Source organism: Lepisma saccharinum, chromosome 20, assembly GCF_977018435.1.
Source record: "Lepisma saccharinum chromosome 20, izLepSacc3.1, whole genome shotgun sequence".
Classification (NCBI taxonomy): domain Eukaryota; kingdom Metazoa; phylum Arthropoda; class Insecta; order Zygentoma; family Lepismatidae; genus Lepisma; species Lepisma saccharinum.
In genome coordinates this window covers 31,285,778-31,309,155 of record NC_139248.1, presented here as the reverse complement: position 1 = coordinate 31,309,155, position 23,378 = coordinate 31,285,778, and the positions used below count along the sequence as shown (strand labels likewise).

Here is a 23,378-nt window from a genome sequence, read left to right as displayed (position 1 = left end):
ATTATCCCCATCTTGTGGTCAGTAGAATACCGATAAGTGTATGATATCAAGGGTATACGTTGTAGGCATGGCCGTAGGTAGGAAAAAAATTCGGGGGGGGGTTCATTAATAATTGTTCCCATGGGCGTCGCCAGAAATTTGAATAATAGAAATAATAACAATAATTGTACAATAATAATTAAAGTTTCATAATAATAAAACAATTTTATTCCATAATAATAATACTAATAATTATTATTATTATATTATTGTTATATCCTTGAGGGGGCTTACTCAATCCAGCAGATGAGTGAATATCCAGCACAAGTTTCTTTTTCTTTTTTTTTACGTTTCCTACAGTGTGTACTGAAATGCACAATTATTATACTTCGTCATTAAACTTTAGATACCTTCAAGAGAAAAGCTTTAAAAGTTAGATGGAAATTTTAGTCATAAAGCTTTTGTTGTTTGACTTTAAAATTAAATTTTTGGAATTTTGAGAAGTGTGGAACCAGTTATTCTTTTTAAAAACTTAGCCTGGTGCATGGATTGTAACCTCAATCGCGAACGTAATGCGCTACAAAACTGGAGATCCTAGGTTTGGGAATTTAAAAGCTGGAAATGGAATTGTGGGACAATCATAAGGGAATCTTCAGTCTATATTCCTTGTGACGCAGGAACAACACTGGAAAGATAACAGCAGAGGGGTCGCGGGTGGGCTACGATTCCGAGAATAAATTATGTTTCACTCAAGTTTCAGAATTCCAAATGTATGAAAATTCTAGCTCGATCGTTTCAACTTTGTCTCCATGTATTTTTGTGATGCTTCGAAAAAAAAATTGAAAATTTGTTACAGATTTTGGTTTCTGAACTTCCATTAATCCAACATGTCAGAAGTTTCGGGGGGGGGGGGGTTGAACCTCTAAATACGGCCATGGTTGTAGGAATTCTTTCCAACTGTACCGAATGGTCCATTACAATCACTGCGTCTTTGATTTTCCTTTCGTCAAGCGTATCTAAAAACTGCAAAAACCACTGAAAACTAATTTACGTGCCTGTAGAAAACCAGTGTGACTGGAACCTACGTGACAAACAATAATGCGCCCACCTTTACCCACGGGCACTTTTAAACCCCCTGTACCCTCTTTATTTTGCCAGATTTTCGTTGGAGCGTAATTCTGATCTATGTACGTTTCATCTAAATGAAATACCTATATAGGGCAAAGGTTCCTTATTTTTTAGAAGATGCATTTTTCTCAAAAACGTTACTCTGGCTGTAACTCGTATATCGGCTCTCTCCATCAGAAATCGTCTACCGTCATTGCTCTTTTTGTACTTGAACCCCATATACTTCAGTATCCTTCACAACGACGAAACTCCCCACTGAAAGCTTATTAATGTATGCAAATCAACGAAAACTTGTTCAGTGTTGGATATTCACCCTTTACATAATACCCGAGGATAATTCTTCTTGTTATATCTTTATCGCAACCGTCGATTGCCTTTGTGATACTGTTCCTTTTGATTCGTTTGCGCGGTGATTCAAGACTGTCTTTGCCTTCCCTAACAATATGCTGCACAGTTCGCGTCACAATGGAACAGCGAGAGTACAAATAAACGTAACATCACATGCCACATACACGTTTATCGAAGAAACAATGCAGTTAGGCAATACACGACGCGACAACAATTACTCCCACGTATGTTATTCCTACATTCCGCTCATAACAAACAGGAATCAACACTGGGGCAAAAGACCATCAACAACGCGGTGAATTGGCAACACAGCAACGTGAAGAACGAAGTTAGCGCCTGCAGCTTCCTCCCGCAACTAACTAACTCTCGGCTCCACCGCTAGGTGGTCTGTTCTCTGGTTGGTCAGCGGCATGTTCCCCGGTCCCCACTTCCCCTGCCAGCTTCTAGACCGCACGACGTAAGAACTGAAAAGAGCTATAGTAGAATCTAAGAGTAGCAGGACAAAGGATACTCAAGATGAAATTAAGTTCACTTTTTTTGCATTATTTCTTCTATAGGGACAAGAGCACCTGCAGGGGACACAAAGGGGCAATTGCACCTTCGATATAAAATTTTATGCAAATACAAATACATTTCGGTAAATTTTCTTGATAGCTTCGCTCGCAGTGTCTGCCGTAGCTAGGGAGTGACGGGAGTTGGCCCTGGGCGCCGAACGATCTAAATTTTAAAAAATGTAAAAGAGAATGCCATCGGCCCTATGTAATTTTTTGTGCCATAATAAATCAATATTGTTATCAGGTTGCAAAAATTTGGATCTAAAAATTTTCTTGCTCGCTTCGCTCGCACTTTTATTATTTTCTGCAATGCTTTGTAAATTATCATACACAGAAGTTGTGACTACTAAGTACTTCGGACTCTTGGTGCTATACAATTTTGTCTTAAATGCATGAACACAATTGTTTGGAGGAAAAGGAGCGTGGCACATTTCAGAGACAATTTATTTATGTTGCCTCTATGTTGCTACATCATATATATATATATATATATATATATATATATATATATATATATATATAATGTATGTATATTCATCAAGACTTTTGCCCCCCTAATCAGAGGGTCTGTTCACGCCTACAAGTCCAGGTTGTATTATATGGAAGAGAGATTGACATTTTGGTGCTTACGGAACAGTCACGCACTACATCCCGTAATAATATTCAACTTTTTGGTAGAATTTGCCGTATATTACTTTTCATTATTTCTTTATTATTATTAAACACAACAGGCGAATGCCCAATTACAGTGTTCTACATTTCTTGCTTTGAGTTTGTAAATTTACAGTTTGATAAGAAATGTTATTGTGCAGAAATGTAAATAAACATAAAACATGTCAACGCTAAATTATATGTATATACAACAGTTAACAAACCGAATTATAATACTACATGTTAATTGAAGAGAGTGGAATAAAATATCTAACTATTATCTACAAAAATAGCCTACATGAATACAATATTTCAATTATTAAGTACAATGCACAACGTAATTATCTTTACACTCAGTATTTCAGATCTTTACCACCATGTACAAATATATATATATATATATATATATATATACTTCTTCTTCTTCTTCTTCTTCTTCTTCTTATGGCGCTACAGTCCACTGATGAACCTTGGCCTCCTCTGTGATTTGTCTCCATCTATCTCTACCTTTCGCCACAGCTTTCCAATTTCTATACTGGAGCCTCCGAACATCCTCATCCACTCCATCCACCCATCTTAATTTAGGCCTTCCTCGTTTCCTTTGTCCACCTGGGCTATCCAACATCACTCTCTTTGCAGGGTCACTATCACTCATGCGCATCACATGACCTGCCCATCTTAATCTAGCCGCCTTTATTACACCAATAACTGTTGGTTCTTGATATAAGTCATAGAGCTCCTTATTAAATCGCTTTCTCCATTTTCCATTCTCACATACTGGTCCCAATATTCTTCGTAATATCTTTCTTTCAAAGGTCTCTACCAACTCTTCATCTTTCCTTGTACTGGTCCAAGTTTCCGCAGCATAAGTCAATACAGGTCTTATCAGTGTCTTGTAAAGTATTAACTTAGTTGTCTGGACAATATGGTGCTCTTAAATTGTCTCTGTAGTCCATAATAGGCCCTATTCGCTGCTATAAGTCGTGCCTTTACTTCCTCCTGTGAATCATTTTCATATGTCACAACAGAACCCAGGTAGATAAAGGCATCCACTCTATCAAAGGTATAATTAGCCATTGTTATGGTCGGTGATGGATTATATCTGTGTGCTTTGCCTGCTGCCATGTACTTAGTCTTCCCTTCATTCACCACCAATCCCATCTTTTTTCCTTCCCTTTCTATGGCCAGAAATTCTTCTTCCACTGCATGTAGAGATCTTCCTACTATGTCCACATCATCTGCATATGCAAGTATCTGGATTGACTTATAATATATGGTACCCCTAATTTGCACCCGAGCTTCCCGTATAACCTTCTCTAAGGCAATGCTAAACAACAAACAGGACAGCACATCGCCTTGTCTTAGTCCATTTTCTATTTCAACAGGTTCTGAGAGTTGTCCTCCTACTCTTATCTTACTATTAGAGCCCTCCATAGTTATCCTTACCATTCTTATTAATCCTATTGGAATTCCGAGATCTTTCATTGCCAGATATAGTTGGGTCCTGTTTATACTATCGTATGCAGATTTAAAATCAAGAAATAGGTGGTGTGTTCCTATCCCAAACTCCAGCGTTTTCTCCAGTATTTGCCTTAAGGTGAATATCTGGTTAATTGTAGATTTCCCTGGCCTGAACCCACATTGATATGGTCCAATGCACTTTTCTACATATGGTAGTAGTCTTTTATATATAATTCTTGCAAATACTTTATATGCAACGTTCAACAATGTAATTCCACGATAGTTTGCACACTCCATCATGTCCCCTTTCTTGTGGATAGGTACTATGATACCCGTCCTCCATTCACTTGGCATCTGTCCCCTTTTCCAGATTATGTTTATTATTTCCTTCAAGCCTCTAATGACACTCTCGCCTCCATGCTTAAGCAGCTCTGCTTGCAAGTTATCTATACCAGGTGCTTTACTATTTTTTAATATCTTGACTGCCTCCCATACTTCATCTAACTTTGGACTTTCTATGCCCTCTTCTTCTTCTTCTTCATTTAATCCTTCTTCCAGCATACCTGCTACATCTGCACTGCCATTCAATACATCATTAAAATGCCTTCTCCACCTTTCTAAAATTCCATTAGTGTCACTAATTATATCGCCTGTTTCATTTCTACAGACTGTTGTCCTTGGTTTAAAAACATCTTTTGTATTATTTACCAGCTTATACATCTGTCTTACATTCTTCTGCTCATGCAGGCTTTCCAACTGCTTCATCTCTTGCTTCATCCATTCCCTTTTTCTTTTCCTATGTACTCTCTTCTCAATCCTTCTTTTCTCTTGATATTCATCCCTAACTCTCCTTGTTGCACTTCTTTGCTGCATCCTCTTATATACATCATTCTTTTCTTTGGTTACATTTTGACATTCCTCATCGAACCACGTTTCTTTCTTTACTGGCTTTTGTGTTTCAAGTATTTCCTTTGCTACATTACTGATCCTCAGCTTATATCTATCCCACCTCTCATCTACATTTTCCACTTCTGCCGGTTTCATCCCGACGAATCTCTCTTGTAATTTACTTCTGTACCTCTCAACCACCGTTGGATTTCTTAACTGCGTGACATTAAGTTTAATCAGGCTAGTCGCCTTCATTTTTCGACTATTAGATATTCTTGCTCTAATCCTTCCCATAATCAAATAATGGTCGAAATCAATATTAGCCCCTCTAAAAGATCTAACATCAATGACATCTGATCTATGTCTACAATCTATTAGCATGTGGTCAATTTGATTGTAAGTTTTTCCATCCGGGGCTCTCCATGTCATTTTATGAATATCCTTGTGCTGGAACAGAGTTGTTGTTATTACTTGATTCCGAGATGCTGCAAACATTATTAGCCTCATACCATTGTTATTTGTTACTTTATGCATACTTTGTTTACCAATTGTTGGTTGATACACGTCTTCAATGCCTATCTGGGCATTGAAGTCTCCAATTACTATTTTTATGTCATTTTTTGGGCAATCATCAAATGCTTTCTCTAACGCATCATAGAAATCTTCTTTTACATCATCTGTGGATACTTCCGTGGGTGCATGTGCATTGATTATACTGTAATTAAAGAACTCTCCTTTAACTCTTAATGTCGATAATCTTGAACTTATAGCTTTAAATCCTATCACTAGATGTTTTAGTTGTTTATGTATTATAAACCCAGTTCCTAGCATATGCAGCCTTTCATCACAGCTATAGAATACAGTTGCTTCTCTCTTTTCCAAAACTCCTTTTCCGATCCAACGTACTTCTTGCAATGCCACTATCGCAGGCTTATAATTATTTAGTTGATCCAGCAACATCCTCAATGCACCTGCCCTATACAAAGATAGCACATTCCAGCTCCCTACATATAGATCCCTTCCCTTTCCATAATTCGCTTGTCCATTGTTCACGCCAGTCCGTCGTCGGTAGATCTGTCCGGCTACATTTCTTTGAGGTCTCGTAACGTGGTTCCTTTTGTGGGATGGGGTTGTCGGCCCCACGCCCAACCCCCATTCTTGGAGGACCAGGATTTTGGTGCTTACGGAACAGTCACGCACTACATCCCGTAATAATATTCAACTTTTTGGTAGAATTTGCCGTATATTACTTTTCATTATTTCTTTATTATTATTAAACACAACAGGCGAATGCCCAATTGCAGTGTTCTACATTTCTTGCTTTGAGTTTGTAAATTTACAGTTTGATAAGAAATGTTATTGTGCAGAAATGTAAATAAACATAAAACATGTCAACGCTAAATTATATGTATATACAACAGTTAACAAACCGAATTATAATACTACATGTTAATTGAAGAGAGTGGAATAAAATATCTAACTATTATCTACAAAAATAGCCTACATGAATACAATATTTCAATTATTATGTACAATGCACAACGTAATTATCTTTACACTCAGTATTTCAGATCTTTACCACCATGTACAAATATATATATATATATATATATATATATATATATATATATATACAGGGTGAATGAATTGAGAAAAAACTGCTCATTGTATGGAACATATTTCAGCGTTTTCTGATAGCTAACAAATAAGTGGTTCGTTGAAAAAAAAAGTTTTTTCCCAAATAACAATCACATGTAAGTACCGGGTGGGTCTAAACTTACAAATGATGATAAAAAAATGCACTCTTAGTTTACTTGGCAACGTATTAATAACAAAAATGGTATGACACGAAGCGTACAAATTACTTTAATTACTTCGTTGTGTCATTTGCTATCCAACAAGGTACAAATGTTGCTAACATTCACATTTGTGTACAAGAAGTAATACGCCTTGCGACTTTTACATTTGGAGCCACATGAAAGACTTAGTTTACAAGACATCGGTAAACTCGCAAGAAGAACTCAGGGAGAGGATCTTAACAGCTGGTCAACACATGAAGGACACCATCACATCACGAGTTACAAGACCAAATGTCCGTAAAAACCTGCGTGCCTGCATTCGTAACGGAGGTGCCCACTTTGAGCAAGACCTGTAATGTTCTTTAATTGTTTTGTTCATTGATTCCATTCACATAAAGATGAATGAAGTATTATTTCTTGTACACAAATGTGAATGTTAGCAAAATTTGTACCTTGTTGGATAGCAGATGACACAAGGAAGTAATTAAAGTAATTTGTACGCTTCGTGTCATACCATTTTTGTTATTAATACGTTGCCAAGTAAACTAAGAGTGTATTTTTTTATCATCACTTGTAAGTTTAGACCCACCCGGTACTCACATGTGATTGTTATTTGGAAAAACTTTTTTTTCAACCTACCACTTATTTGTTAGCTATCAGAAAATGCTGAAATAAGTTCCATACAATGAGCAGTTTTTTTCTCAATTCATCTTTTTATGTGGAAAATTGTCATTTTTTAAAGAAACAAAAGAAATTCGATTATCTCGAAAACTAGTAATTTTCGGACAGGGTATCATATGGTCAAATTTATTGCAAATTGTCTCTACTTTAACCCCTTTCAGGGAATACATCTAATTACCAGTCACCCTGTATATATGTATAAGGAGATACTAATATAATATATTATAAATTACATAAAATATGGAAATAAAATAAACACAGTATAAATCAAGGATAGAAGTTATTTACCTTGAAGAAATACATTAATTATGTGTGTAATGAAGGATCTGTAAATAATTGACACTCTAGAAGTTACGTACATATATGTAATTGAGTAAAAACTACGAAAGAAATATATATTTACAAAAATTGCGTTTATGTTTACATTTTTGACATTTATTCTTCCATTCCTTGAATAACTTTTTTGAATGTCCCAATAGGCATGTGAAATATTTTGGTTCCCTTTCGGAACATCTGTTGTACAGTTCACACATTCTCCTGATAGGTGATTTATTTATAATGTTCGATCTTCTGTTATTACAGTAAAAGAGGCCCCCTTGGATCGTGTCTTGGAGATAGGAACACGTATGTGTATTTGTTCTAGAAGATGTTGCACTTGAATATTATTGTTCATGATTTTATATAAGAAACAGAGCAATTGCATCTTCCTTCTTTTGCTGAGAGAAGGCAGGTTGTGGTGTTTACGATTCGTATCGGGGATATATGCCTGTTTCTTTATAAGTGGCGTACCTTACGAATTTAGACTGTAGCATTTCTATTTTATGCGTGTACTTTTTGTCTTGAGGAGCCCATATTTCTGCTGCTTATTCTACTTTGCTTCGGACTAAAGCGTTAAATATTATTTTCATTATGTCTTTGTTCATAAACTCTTTACTCATTCTAATTGCCTACCATAGGTTCCTGTGTGCCTCATTTACGACCCTTTCAACATGTGTTGCAAATGTAAGTTTTGAATCAAATGTAACTCTTAGATCTCTCATCTCGTTAACCCTTTTAATGTTTGTGTTATTTATTTTGAAATTGAATTCAATTTTCTTTATGTTGCGCGAGTATGTCATTGCGCAGCATTTTTCTATGTTCAGATTAAGATCATTTATTCCGCATCAGTTTGTTACTGTATTGATTTCATTTTGTAACGATTTGCAGTCATCAATATTACAAATAGTCCTACCGAATTTTAAGTCATCCGCGTATAAGAGTCTTTACTTACCAAAGTAAAGTCATTGATTAGAATTAGTAACAACAGAGGTCCGAGATTCGAACCCTGGGGGAATCCTGAGAAAACTGCGAACTCTTCTGTTAAAATTCCATTATAAGATACGTTCTGCTTACTTCCTTTTAGATAAGAAGCAAATAAATTTAGTGCGGGTTTGGAGAGGTCGTAACACGAGAGTTTACTCAACAAAATATCGTGGTTTACTATATTGAAGGCCTTGGATATATCTGTATAGATGACATCTACCTGCTTTCTTTCTTCTAGATTAGTTGCAACGAAATGACTTAGGATGGATAGTTTCGTAACAGTGGATCTACCCGGGACGAAGCCTTGTTGGTTTGCAGATATTACTGGGGATATGTGTGACAACAATCTTTGATAAATAAGACATTCGAAAACTTTTGCGGACGCAAACGATAAAGCTATGGGCCTATGCTCTTCAATGTTACCAGTGCCACTATTTTTCGCACTGTACATGTTTTCCATTTCGTGGGAAATACAGACGTAGCTAGGGAAAGATTGAATATTTTCATTAAGGGTAGGGCTAACCACAACCTTTTAACACGTAGGGCGGAATGCCGTCAGGGTCACAGGATTTCTTTGGTGTTAACTTTTTTAATGCCTTTTCAACATCTTCAATACTGACTGCGTTTAGTACAAAAGCTTCACCTACGTCTATCTTTTCGTGGTCTTCTATTAAATTGCAGTCGTAATTCGCGGGCGTGCTCTTATAGGTGGAAAGGAAATGCTGAACAAAGGCGTTCGCAATTGCCTCGTCATCGTCTAGTGTAGTGTTATTGTATTTGAGGGGCATGGACGTATTTTTCCTTCCTTTATTCGAGGAAAACATTTCTGTGGAGAGATATTTATTAGTGAGGAAATGTATTTAAAACAACCTGCTGGGGTTGGTATACAGAAATATTCCTGGAGTTATTCGAGCCACATAAATTAGGAGGTTCTAGAAGACGATACATCGCGATATTGAAAAAAATATCGTTCAGGCGATATCAACTAGACGATATATCGTCACGATATTTTGACGATATCGTGTCAGCGATATATCGCAACGATATTTGGAGATAGTATATATATCGTTTTGCAATATATCGTCACGATATTTTAGCACGTGTCAACAATATATCGTTACGATATTTTAGCGATATATTTCGTTTTGGCGATATATAGTCAATATTTTAGCGATATACATCGTGTCAGCGATATATCGTCACGATATTTTAGCGATATCGTGTCAGCAATATAACGTTACGATATTAGGCTATATATATATATATATATATATATATCATTTTGGCTATATATCGTCACGATATTTTACCGATATACATCGTGTGAGCGATATATCGTCACGATATTTGGCGATATATATCGTGTTGCATCGTCGATATCACAATACGGGAAATATATCGTATCTATGGTCTTTGACGATATTTTCTTGACGATATATCGAGACATCAAATTTCCGATATTGTCCATCCCTAATTAGTATCCATAGAGCATGCGAGGTTGCAGAGTAAACGCAGATAGAACATCAAAGACGCGCTTTCACTGGTGATCACCAACTAGGTAATCTTAATGAGAGTACTATATACGTAGTTAAATCACTCTCAAAGGCGATACAAAAGGTTCCCCTTGCGTATGAACTAGAGAACACAGTAATTGACCTAGACGACAAAGCAAAAGTGAGTACTGTCTTGGAATTAAATTTTATCAAATTTTGTATTAACGAAATCTGTTGTGTATCAAAAAGCTTACGAAGAAGAGAAATCCTGAGAAGCAACGGACGTCTGCGCTGTGACGTAAGCATTTGCAATCTCACTGCACTGCGAAATATTAATCCATCACTGCGCGAACGGTATGCAAAACTTTCGGCCGCAATTATGCAGTTTGTCCGCGAGGAAAACATTTCTGTGGAGAGATATTTATTAGTGAGGAAATGTATTTAAAACAACTTGCTCGGGTTGGCCTGTTCAGAAGATTCTCCTCCCAAACCATCATCAAATCATATTCCCTGTCTTTTGTTTTATATTTTATCTTAAATTTTTAGCTGCATTCACCCACAGATTGACTTTAAATGTTCCCAGTCTATCCACATAACTAATAATTATATTGACCAGAATAGAAAATAGGTAATGAAAATAATTTACAGCAACGTTACACTATTGTAGAAAGACTACTGCATAGAAATCTGTGCGCTATTAATTGTTGAAGCATGAGTGTAGTTTGCTGATATTATTTGATGAAAACAAAGAAAGTGAATAAAGTGAAGCCTATACTCTGTCCCTATATCTGCATAAGTAGTGACTCGAGAGGACTTTACCAATGAACACTTGAGAGGAGAAATGAGCGCATGGAGGGGTAAACTGCAGCTACCAGCTGTTTGAAGCAACTCTCATTGCTTCGCTCCGCCCACTCGGTTTCTCCCCTTCTCTACCGTTATGCGTTGCCTTGCTCCAGAGATTCCTACGTTAGAGTATAGAACGATTACTAACGGAGAATAAGAAATGGAACAGCAATGACGTTTTGAAGAATTACTAATGGATAATCTCAGGAATGCAACTATTGAAGAAATGAGTAGAAATGGAATGAAAACTATTGAAGAAATGAGTAGAAATGGAATGAAAACTATTGAAAAAATTAATAGAAATGAAATGAAAACTATTGATGAAAGGAATAGAAATGAAATGAAAACTATTGAAGAAAGGGATAGAAATGAAATGAAAACTATTGAAAGAAGGGATAGAAATGAAATGAAAACTATTGAAGAAAGGGATAGAAATGAAATGAAAACTATTGAAGAAAGGGATAGAAATGAAATGAAAACTATTGAAGAAAGGGTAGAAATGAAATGAAAACTATTGAAGAAAGGGATAGAAATGAAATGAAAACTACCGAAGAAAGGGAAAGAAATTAAATAAAAACTATCGAAGAAAGGGATAGAAATGAAATGAAAAGTATCGAAGGAATAGAAATGAAATTAAAACTATTGAAGAAATGAATGGAAATGAATTCTTGAAGAATTACTGACGGAGAAACAAATGAAAACAACTATTGATGAAATAAAATATAGAGCAAGGCCTCGCATAACGGCAGTGAAGGGGAGAAAGCGAAAGTTCGGAGCAAAGCAGTGTGTTGCTGCTGCAAAAGGCTGGTAGCTATGGCTGCGTTTTCTCCTCAATTCGTCCACTACCCCTCTAACGTGTTCATTGGTCGAGTCCTCCCTTGTCACTACTTGCGCAGAGCCTTGTTTCCATTCAATTGCTCCAGAGATTCCCGGGACACATTGTAGAAGGATTACATATAGAGAATTTGATTAAAACAAGTACTGAAGAAGTGACGTGGAACTGAACCTTAGAAGAATTACTAACTGATAATCTACTAAAGACAACTACTAAAAATGAGGAACATAGGTAAATTAAGCCTGGAGGATTACTAACGCAGAATAACGAAACATGACGCAACTTGCTAATGAAGCGAATATTTCAGAGGGATATTTACATTAATCTGTAATATTTTTGATGTTTTTCTACAGTGTAATCATTTTTGTTCCAAAAGAAGTGTTTTGTGAACTTATATATGCTAGAAGTAATAGTGTGTTCAGCCAAAAAAGTATACCGTCACACCTTAATGTAATCGGAAATACGAGGTTTACAGCAAAAGCCATGGCAACTGTATTTATTCTCAAAGTTAAACGATGGTACCACAATAAGATCGTATGTACGTACCTGAGAACGTGACACCCGTAGTATGTGGACACATCACTAGATGGCAGTGTGATGAACGGTTATTGTACAGAGGCAGTGGTAATTCATTGTTAAGCCAACCGTCGTGCTACGGCGTGAACTTCGTTGGTGTATCAAAATAGTCGTTCTTCGGGAAAGAAATGCCAGAAAATGCCACAGGAAGCTGGTGGAAACTGTGGGAGAACAGTGTCATACCGTAGTATGAGTCTCTTTTTGTTCCTGTAATATTCCTGTGCTTTCAGACTTCAAACACATGTGGCAAGATGGTATCTTTAAGAATGTTTTCTCGCTTCCCCATCCCAAACCTGGTACACTAGATCTGCACTGTTCATACATTCCACAATACCATACACTGACCCTTTCCATTTGTATATTCCGGATTTTCGTGCTGGTCCCGAATTCTCGCGAAAAAAAATGTTGCCATGACTTTTGCTGTAACTCTCGTATAATTTAATTTAAGCTCATGTGCAGTATTGCATAAGATTTGACAATAGAAGCTACTGCATGTTTTAGAGGTAAAAACGCACTCACAGGAAACTGAACGCATTTTTTTTAATATGGACATATTATAAGACAGAATGCAATTAGACATGGAAGTGCCATCTTTCGTCTAGGTTTCTGATGACATTTCACATATTTGCGGCTCTATCTTGCAATGACGTCGATGTTTGTTGAATTGTTGTACATCTTACCTGTTCCGTAGCCACAAAGCAAAAAACATAGCGGTGTCAAATCTGTTTTCCATGTCGGGAACTTACGTATAGGAACAAAGTCACCTATAGTTGGTGAAACGTGGCTTTCGCTGAACGCAAATTACCATATGTTTTCGCGATATGCAGACATTGTTCCGCACGGTTTCGCTACGCGTATCTATAACTCACAATGACCGAACGTCACATCACAACAGTGTTGCCCAATGGCTACCATAGAAAACATCCTTTAGCTGCTCTTGGAAAAGCCTACATTTGCATACAGGGTGATTCAAAAAGGACTTTACAACTTTGAAAACATATAGAAATGTATTCAGATAACTTACAAAGTCGGTTGAGGTGCCATTGCAAAGCAAAACACATCACGTTTGTCATACACATTCATGTTGGGTCGATGTAGGCTCGTCCGCGAGTGAGCGTTGGACAACTAGCGAAGCCAGTGTGGATTACACAAAGCTAGTAAAAACTCGCTACCCGCTCTAGAGGTTTCGAGAGAGATTTTACCTTGTGTTCCAGTTGTTTCTGTGTTTTTAATAGTTTAGTAAAATGAAGTGGAGCAGCAACAATATTGTCGATTTTTTAAAAAAAAATTATGAACAATACCCTGTGTTATGGAACATCAAACACAGACACTATTGTAATGTAAAATTAAAAGCCGAAGTTTACAAAAAAATGTACGAACAGATTGAAAGCGAGAACTTACTCCAAGACATGGACGAAAAGCAGCTGAAGGCCAAAATTAAAAATTTAAAAGATGTCTATAGACAAGAACTAGGTAAAATGAAAAAAAAAAACCAGCAAAATGGTTGTGGAACAGAAGAAATATATATTCCTTTTTTCCTTTTTTTCAACCTCCAGGCGTAACAACAATTCCCGCACGTATTACTTCTTCCGACAATTCGGCCACAACTACACATAGAACTATTTTACTAGCGCGATATACGAGGTGCATTCAAGTTTTAAGGTCTCCTATCTTTTCTTTCATAAACAACTTACACAACAGAGATGAAACTTCATTCACTTCTCAACATAGTCTCCCTCTAGACGTACACACTTTTAGCAACGTCGACGCCATGATTGCATGGCTGCCGCGTACACTTCTTTAGAGGTCTGGTCTGCTTGCCCCACTGGAAAATGTACGGATCCGGAGAAAGTCCTTCAGCGTTGGGAAAAGCCAAAAATCACTAGGTGTAAGATCAGGGAAGTATGGACGGCGTATGTGATTCACTTCAAATTTGTTTTCCATGAAGAGCGGCTGAACAATGGCCGCCCAATGAGGAGGTGCGTTGTCCTGATGAAAGAACACAGCTTCAGCAATTCCCGGCAGTTTCTTTCGCAATGCTGGAAACAACTTGGTGCTCAAATCAGTTTCATAGCTTGTACCCATCATTGTGGTACCATTAGGATAGCATTGCGTGAGTATAATGCCTTCGCAGTCCCAAAACATCCCTTTTCTCAGCAATGGAGTAACTGGCATCTGGTTCGTGGGCGAGGAGGCTCCTTTGGTTTGTTTTCATACGACGTTCGACATTCCTTGAACTATCAGACCCACGAACGCACATTGCTCACGCCCATGACACCACCACGACATGTCTCAGTCAATTTAAGGTGAATGTCGATGGGTGTTACTCCACGCAGGTGAAGGAAGTGGGTAATAACACTCTGTTCTTTCGATGTAAGTGATGTCATTTCCAGCATCAAAAACATGTCCGTCGTTAGATAGCGCCACTAGCTTCCTATGGGCCGTTTCGTGCTGTCATCTGGCCTCATGAACCTTCAAGAATGGATGCTTCTTCTCAAACAACTCTCACGTTTATAACTGCTTCTAGTAATGAAGAAAAAAGTAGGAGACATTAGAACTTGAATGCACCTCGTATTACACACACGAGTTTACTAGCCAGACGGTAAAATATCAAGCGAGTAGCGAGAAAAGTAGCCCAGTCTTCAACTTCACTCGCTGGAGCAAAGCGAGCGACGAGTTAACTAGACAACGTTGTTACATTGAGCGAGTTTTGTGGCAGCGAATAAATTTGCAAGCGAGTAGTGAGTAAACTCGCCTAGAAGCTTGTGGCTACCATTTGTAATGCGGCATACATCCCATTGAAGTTGATTTCATCCCCGACTTTCACCAGTAAGTCAGGCGTCACTTCTGCAGCGGTGGCGTTAATTCGAAGTCTCAGCTCAGCAAGATCAGCAGCTAAAGATGGTACAAAAACCCGATCTTTAATGAAACCCCACAAGAAAAAATATAGCGATTCAAATCTGGGGAGCAAGGTGGCCGTGCAACCAGTCTCAACGAAGTTTGGTGTCAAGAGAAAAAGGTGTCACCTTAGGATACTCCGTACGAAATTTACGTTGCACTGCAGTTGCTGATTGCCTCTCGTGAAATGAAAACACACAGCTAGCATGTTCCGCATCAGTAAAAGTTGCCATTTTCAATAACAATGCTGACAGTGCTACTGGTGGGTGAGTTCGATACTAACGGACTACCTGAGTCAAAACTTGATGTGTTTTGCTGTGCAATGGCACTTCAACCGACTCTGTAAGTTATCTGAATACATTTCTATATGCTTTCAAAGTTGTAAAGTCATTTTTTAATCACTCTTTATAGTTGAGACAGCATTGCAGACATAAGGGTACCAATATAGAATTGGTACTACTGATGGGGCAGTTGTGCTGGTTTCACATAAAAAAAAAACATTGAAAATGTTCGCAGTTGGAGCAAACATTGCTTCTGAAACATAAATGTTGATAGAAGTTGAAGGCAACTTCCGTCGGCCATTTTGCAATTTCCTTTCTGTTACAAGTAGCTAATGTCCAACCGTCAAGGCTCTACGAGTCCGTCACACTCATTGCATATGGAAATTTCTCTAATATCTTTGATTTATTTAATGGTCTATTCATGCTGTACGGTTTCTATTTTTTTTTCTTAGAGAAGTTGTAGGAAAATGTTCTTAAAGAATGATAGGATGAAAGAATGGAGGGGAACAAGAGATGAATATTGGTTTATTTTCTCATGTTCCCAAAATAAATAAAGGGCTCTGCAGATAGACAAAACGCACGCTATCACTTATATTTGAATGACGATTTTATGCTACTATGCAGACTCGGATTTAAAGTGGTGGGAGGGCCTGGACGCCTATCTATGGAATGGAAAAATCACACCGAAAATATCAGAAAAATGAAAGAAAAATGAGATACTGGAGTGTGGCCAACAATTTGAGAAACAACACTCGAACATAATTTTAACTGCGGACACTAAATTTGCAAGCTGCCTAAAATATCGTGAATTGATTGGGGTTAATGGTAAGGAATCGTATGTATGTCATGGATTATTTTAAAATTACAATTGTTAACTTTCATCAACCTGAAATTCCGAAAGAAAATAACTTTTGAAGTCCATCCTTTTCTTGCTTTCATAATTAATAATCTGTGTACAGTATTGGCTAAATTATTGGACTCTAACTAAATATATTTGACGATTGTTATAACTTTTTATGGGATTAAACTGTCTGCTTCGATATCATCTTGTTTCCACAATCCTTTCATTACTGTCTCATAACAATAGATGGCAGCACCGTTCTTTACATATTCACAAAAATACCTGGAACAATACGTACATTCTTTACCGTGTTATTTATGCTATTATTTGGTTATAACAAAGAAAGTATTATTAATTCTGGTTGTTGAAAGGTATTCTTTATTTGAATCTTCGAAGCAAAGCGTAATTTCATAAACAACGTGGTTTAAAGTTTAGAAAAAAGATTGAAAAGGAATTGTACACAAACAATAGTGCTCAAAAAGAGCCAAAGGTGGTCATACGAAGTGCTGACAGTAGTGTGTATAATAATGCAATGTGTGCAAAGTGAAGTTTATCCGTGTTTCATTTTTTCAACTAATGAGTCCAATACTGCATATGTAGGACAATTAAGTTACCTGAGCTCCTGTAAATATGGCTATAAATTCGTTTGGTTCTCAATTGATTTTTTTTATCATAAACTATAAATATGTCTATATAATATTCTAGCATAACAATTTTTAAACCTAACCTTAAATACTGCCCTTCCTTCGGTTTTATTTATGTACACCAATGGTTGTCCAGAACAATTTACTTAGCTTGAGTGAACCTGACTTCCCTTTCCACCAGAATTAAATCCAGGCGATTTTCGTTTTTGTGTTCTTGAAGGACCACGGCTACAGTAATCTCACAAAATTTACGATTCAAAAATCACTATTAAACCCTGTGTGTAGGGAAGTGCTCTTCCTCTGTAGTTTGCTTTCTTCATGAAAAATTTTGCGAAGGGACATTTTTTCATAGAACAGCTAAAATTTTACGAATATGTTTCCTCTACAAAATTTTATACTGTAATGAAAATTACTTTTTCATTACATTTTTCTTTATTTCAACCTGAAATTATGAGAAAATGGCTGCCAGTTTAGAAACGGTGGAAAATCTAATAAAGACTTAAGGAAGTACAAATTTCGATGTTGCTTGAATGGGAGTTATGGTCGGAAAAAACAAAATAATCCACATACGTAGTTCAATTTCGTCGGCGTTTTTCAAAATGGCGGAAAATCTGTCGCACGATTTTCTGGTGGTAACCCAGAAGGCACTTAGCACCATATTCCACTAGGTTTCAGCTTTTGACACCATTTTGTATAATTTCATCATTGGCAGACACCCGTGTACGTACATCAACCCTGACGTAACATCATGAGTCATTTCATGCCAAACCAACACAGAAATGTGCAATTTTCAACCTGACTATCTCCGATTTTCATGAAATTTGGGGAGCCTGGACTAACTAAACTAATATATATGCATTGAACTTAGTAAACGAAAATTTTTATGCTCGTTTGTCTTGTAATTGCAAAATTATTCAAGGTCAAAGTTATCGCCAACTGCCCTTTCTGAGCTCGTTTAGCTACACTAAATGTGCTGTAACTCTGCTCGTATTTGTCCTAGGAAGCTGAAATAAAGTTTATTGTGCAGGAAATGGAACAAGAACTCCAATGATATCTAACAAGCCTACATTTTGATAAACATAAAATTTTGTCACGTAACCTTGACTGACTTTTGACCTTGAAAATCTCAGAATATGTCATCGCCAAAAATCGTGAAAAATATATTTGGCACACCATGCTATACTCTAAAACATAGGAAAAAATCAAATTGGTACTGCAATACGATCAGAAGATACAAAATAATATGTATAGTTGTGTTAGTGATAAAGGCCTCATTACAGTGTACTAGGGCCTAGGGTGAGTCAAAAGCCACTTAACACCCCTCAAATATCTAAAGGAGTTATGATGGGTACAATTGGTCAAGATAGAAACATGTTGGGCCCACAGGGAACCATAGTAGTTTTTGTCAAGCAGAGGTCCGCCATATTGAATTCAACTCAAACATTTTCAACCTAAAGGGGGTGATGTGACATATCAAACCAGGCTAGGATTTCACGAGAAATGCAATGGCGAAGGTTTTTCCAACGTATCTTTAACCAGCAAAAAGTGATGATGGAATGTTTTTAAACATTTTCGCCTTTTCGATGTGTTAGAAAAAAAGCATTGGAATGCCTCTAACGTGTTAGGAAACCTATATCAATGACGCTTTCGAATAGTTGAATATTGTGAATGGTGACTCAAACAATTACAATGTGACGCTTCGTTTGATATGAAATGTCGTTCACAGTCACAGAGATAATTTTATGTTCACCGTGAAATTAATAAAAATAATATGTTAATGTACATTAGACAGATCGCAGCAAAATTGCTAGTCCTGGGAAGCTAATGGTGTGGTATGGTGCATGGAGAAAGGAAATGGCTCATGGTAAATTTCCCGGTAGATGGATTGGCAGCCTGGGACCTGTTGAAAGGACTTTTTCCTTGAGAAACATTTGAAGGCTATGGTATATGCACTAAAAATCCGTGATATTGACCATCTGACAGAACGTATAGTTGATGCTTGCAATGATGTCGCACCTGTTACATTGCAAGATGTTCTATGTGAGTGTGAGAGAAATCAACGAGTGTGCATACAGGAACGTGAACAACATAATGACCGTGGAAAATATGTTTATAGCTTTATGCTGGTTAAAGATACGTTGGAAATACCTTCCCCACTGGATTTGTCGTGATAGTCTACCCTGATTTGTTATGTCACATCACCCCCTTTCCATTGAAAAAAATTGAGTTGAATTCAATATGACGGCCAACAATATGTCGGACCTCTGCTTGACACACACTACTATGCTTCCTCCTGGGCCCAAAATGTTCTATCATGACTAGATGTACCCAGAATTACTCTCTTATATTATACGGGGGGGGGGGGTTAAGGGACATTTGGCTTACCCTGGTACATTATAATGAGGCCTCTATCAGTTACATAGCTACACATATTATTTTGTATCTCCTGATCCCATTGCAATCCCAACTTGATTTTTTCCATGTTTTAGAGTATAGCATGGTGTGCCAAAATACTTTTTTTTTTGCGATTTTTGACGATGACGTGTATTGAGATTTTCAAGGTAAAAGTCAAGGTACCGTGACAAATTGTATAGTTATCCAAAAGGTAGGCTTATTCCATTCTCTGCCCAATATTGCAGCTTCCTAGGCCAAATAGGAGCAGAGTTACAGCACATTTAGTATAGCTAAATGAGCTCAGAAAGAGCAATTTGTGCTAACTTTGACCTTGAATAATTTTATAATTACAAGACAAACGATAATAAAAAATTGTATAACATGGTTTCAAGTCCCCAAATTTCATGAAAATCCGAGATGGTCAAGTTGTGAACTGTGTTGATTTCGTATGGAATGACTCCCATACACCGTTCCAGGAGTCTGTGGGGCAACGTCATAGAAGGAGAGAAAGCAAATCGGCGGAGCAAAGCAGCGCGCGCAACTGCAAACGACTGGTAGCTGCTGTCCCGTTGTCCCTTCCATTCATTTTATTCCCGTGTCAAGCGTTTATTGCTCGAGCCATCTGTAGTCACTAGTTTCGCAGAGATTTGTTGGCAGAGTATATACTAAGACACACATCATCCCTAATTGTCGAATTGAAATTATAAGCCTAATTACAAGCACACTAGTTGGTCTCAACTCAAAAAAATAATACAATTCTACATTGAAATAGAAAAAAATCACACTGATGTCAGTTCACAATAAACATTACTTTTTCTATTAATTTGCCGGTTTTGAAGCATCTATACTCGCAATATTTACTTTGCTGCAAAAAATCTGTACAAAATGGATGAAACCTTCAACGTGGCAGATATTTTTCTTTTCGAAGGTGTTGCCATCTAGTAGCGGGCAGGAAATGAGAAATATCGCTGTCCCCTATGTTGGTGCAGGCTCTTGAATGTTCTGAAAGAAAGATGGGTTTCCATGAAGAGCCTCGTTTCAGCGGTCCACAGTTGCTTTCTCGTTGCGTGCAAGTGTTCTGTCCGCACGTCACGTTTGACAAATTCCCCCTCACAGCATAAGGTATGGCGGGAATAAACACAACGGTTTTTTTTCATGACAGCGGCTCCATTTGCTAGGAAATTGGAATTCCTACATTGACCTCCTTTCTGTTTCCAAAGGTCAGGGACATATCCCGCAAGCATCAGTGATGCTGTGTGGGCTGAGAGAAAATCAGGACGAGATCAACGAGTCTGAAATATCGGTTGAGGACATCGAGACAAGAAAAATAAATTCGTCTGCAATCCTGAAGCAAGAACGAGAACATAAATTTCAAATATTGAATCTATACAAGATAGTCCGAACCACAGAGTTCAAATTGCACATTTATCTGAAATGCCAAGTTGACAATCGAAATACAGATGGGAATAGTGTCGTATTTAAATGGGCCATGAGCTTTTAGGGGGTCCTTCTGGACATGCTCAGAGCAAAAAGGATTGTTTATTAATACTTTTGTGCACGTTAAAAAAATCCTTAGGTTTTAAGGCACTATACTATGCAATAATGACTGTATGACCTACAATTGCATTGAAATTTCGTAGTGTATAGGTTGGATAAACTCAATAGAGGCACCCTTCCATAGTTAAATTGGAAATACACCAATGAATACTACAAACAGGGTGGCCACTCTATAACTATGACAATTCAAGTATAATTCACGGTTTTCAAGGTGAATATCCCAAAAAATTCCACGATGTAAGCATAAGCAGATGTTCTCTCCATTTCAACTTTACGATTACCGCCTATCACCTACGCACCCAAATATATTAACAATATAAAGGATTTGTGTTATTCCAATCCTATTAAAAAAATCTAATACGATTCAATTAAACGGTACACGTGTATACATTTAAAATATTTAATGTTAAGGCGGGAAGTTTACATTTGTCATTTCACATATTCAGACTCAAAATACATCTATAAACACAAATGTTACGTATGTACTAATCTACGAAAAATTGTTAACTGTATAAGAATTTCAAACTCAAATTTCCAAATCAACTTCAAGATATTATATCTTGCAATAATCTTATATCTGTCAGATATATTGTACTGCTAAGGAGAATAGCAAAGTAAACGGATTGAGAGAATTCTGCTTGATTTTCCATTCAGTTTTCTTCTCCTTCCTCGATAACAATAAAAGCTAAACTAAAAAACTTGCCTCAGAGCATTTTTTTAAAAAAAATTAAGTCCTTCTATACTTTAGCATGCTATTACATTCAAGTATATATTTCATAGATATGCATTTTAATGGCAGGCGCTTGATAGTTTTTTTCCTCCGAAAATGACAACATAAAAAGGGGGGCCCATATTTAGACCTTTTCCTCTATTATTACAACGATCAAAAATTATTCTAGCAATCTTTTTCCGGATAGTAAAAGAATAAAGCGAAATCTAGTACAAGTACATTAATCGGGACTATATTTACTAGATACTTAAATAAGCCGACACTGGAAATCGAATCCGAGACTTGTTCATTAGGCCTGCAAGGCTGTAACTTTAACTGCTTAGCTGATGATTAGAGTCAGGAAAATGTCAACGAATTATATAACTGACATGATTTTGAATTAGTTTTATGTTACATATTTTTACATATTTACCAGGATATTTTACATATTTGCTGTTTTACTTTACATAAAACAACATATTTCGGTATTTTTTTCTATTTTGATACTTTTTCCTATATTTTTATCTCTGAAATGCACTCACTTCCCCTCTCACGCGTTCATTGATCGAGCCATCTCAAGTCACTACTTGCGCAGAGAATTATTTTCGTTCGCTTGCTCCAGAGATTCCTGGGATATAGTATAGTTCAGATTTTCCTTTGAAGATCCATTCTTGATTAGTTCAATGGACATAAAATTGCGCTTATAAATACGAGGGCTATTTTTTACCAACCTCCGATATGGCATAAAATCAAAACCACAGTGAACAGCAAAATGCGTTTATTGACAAAAGTTACGTACACGTATTTTCAACTTAATCACCGAGAAGATTCACACATCGAACAGATGCACCAGCTTTCCAATACCCTCTGCAAAAAAAAGGTGCCTCCTGTCTTTTGAGCTATGTCTGCACAATGTCCCGAAGCTCCTCATTGTCCTCCCAACCACTTCTTCATCGCTGGGAAAAGGTGGAAGTCACTCGGCGCCAGCTATGGGATGTAGGGACGGTGATTAAACACTTCCCAGTGGAATAGTTCAAGAAGGTCTTGAGTTTGACGCAGCAACATGTGGTCGGGCTTTATAATGAAGCAAGACAATGAAGACAGCATGCCTCTCAGTTTCTTCTGGATGGCTCTGCGTAGTCTGCGCAATGTCTCACAGTATGCAGCCGCATTGATTGTGATCCCCGGCTCCATAAAGTTGATATGATCCTCTCGAACCATATCAAAGATTCGGTCATATTTAATATTATTCTGAATTATTTTACTTTTATATTCACTATAACAACGTTATGAAAGATGAGATATTTAATAGTTGAACTAATGACTTAGTTCTGTCATTCGAGAAGTTTAGAATTTGTTATTTGCAAGCTTCTTGAAAGCAAAATCTTTCATTGTTGACAATTAGTCAAATTATGTGTTCTCAGTTTTAGAATCAAACTATTATGAAAGCCATAAGAGCTAAATTTCAGTTGGAGTTATTAGTAATATAAGCCTTATGGACATTGGAAAGAAGTTT

At 37.1% G+C, this 23,378-nt stretch overlaps 2 protein-coding genes across 3 annotated transcripts in view; both read right to left on the bottom strand.

The window, feature by feature from the left end:
- LOC146003413 (uncharacterized) overlaps positions 1–13,621 on the bottom strand; it is a 62,203-nt gene extending 48,582 nt beyond the window's left edge. Inside the window, exons 1-2 of the mRNA XM_083141697.1 lie at positions 13,563–13,621; positions 4,627–5,724 (exon numbers count right to left, since the gene is read on the bottom strand). Coding sequence (XP_082997823.1) covers positions 4,627–5,724; positions 13,563–13,621 — 1,157 coding nt within the window. The remainder of the gene's footprint in view (positions 1–4,626; positions 5,725–13,562) is intronic.
- Positions 1–23,378, bottom strand: part of LOC146003849 (inactive dipeptidyl peptidase 10) — a 601,005-nt gene that overhangs the window by 503,017 nt on the left and 74,610 nt on the right. The window lies entirely within an intron of this gene.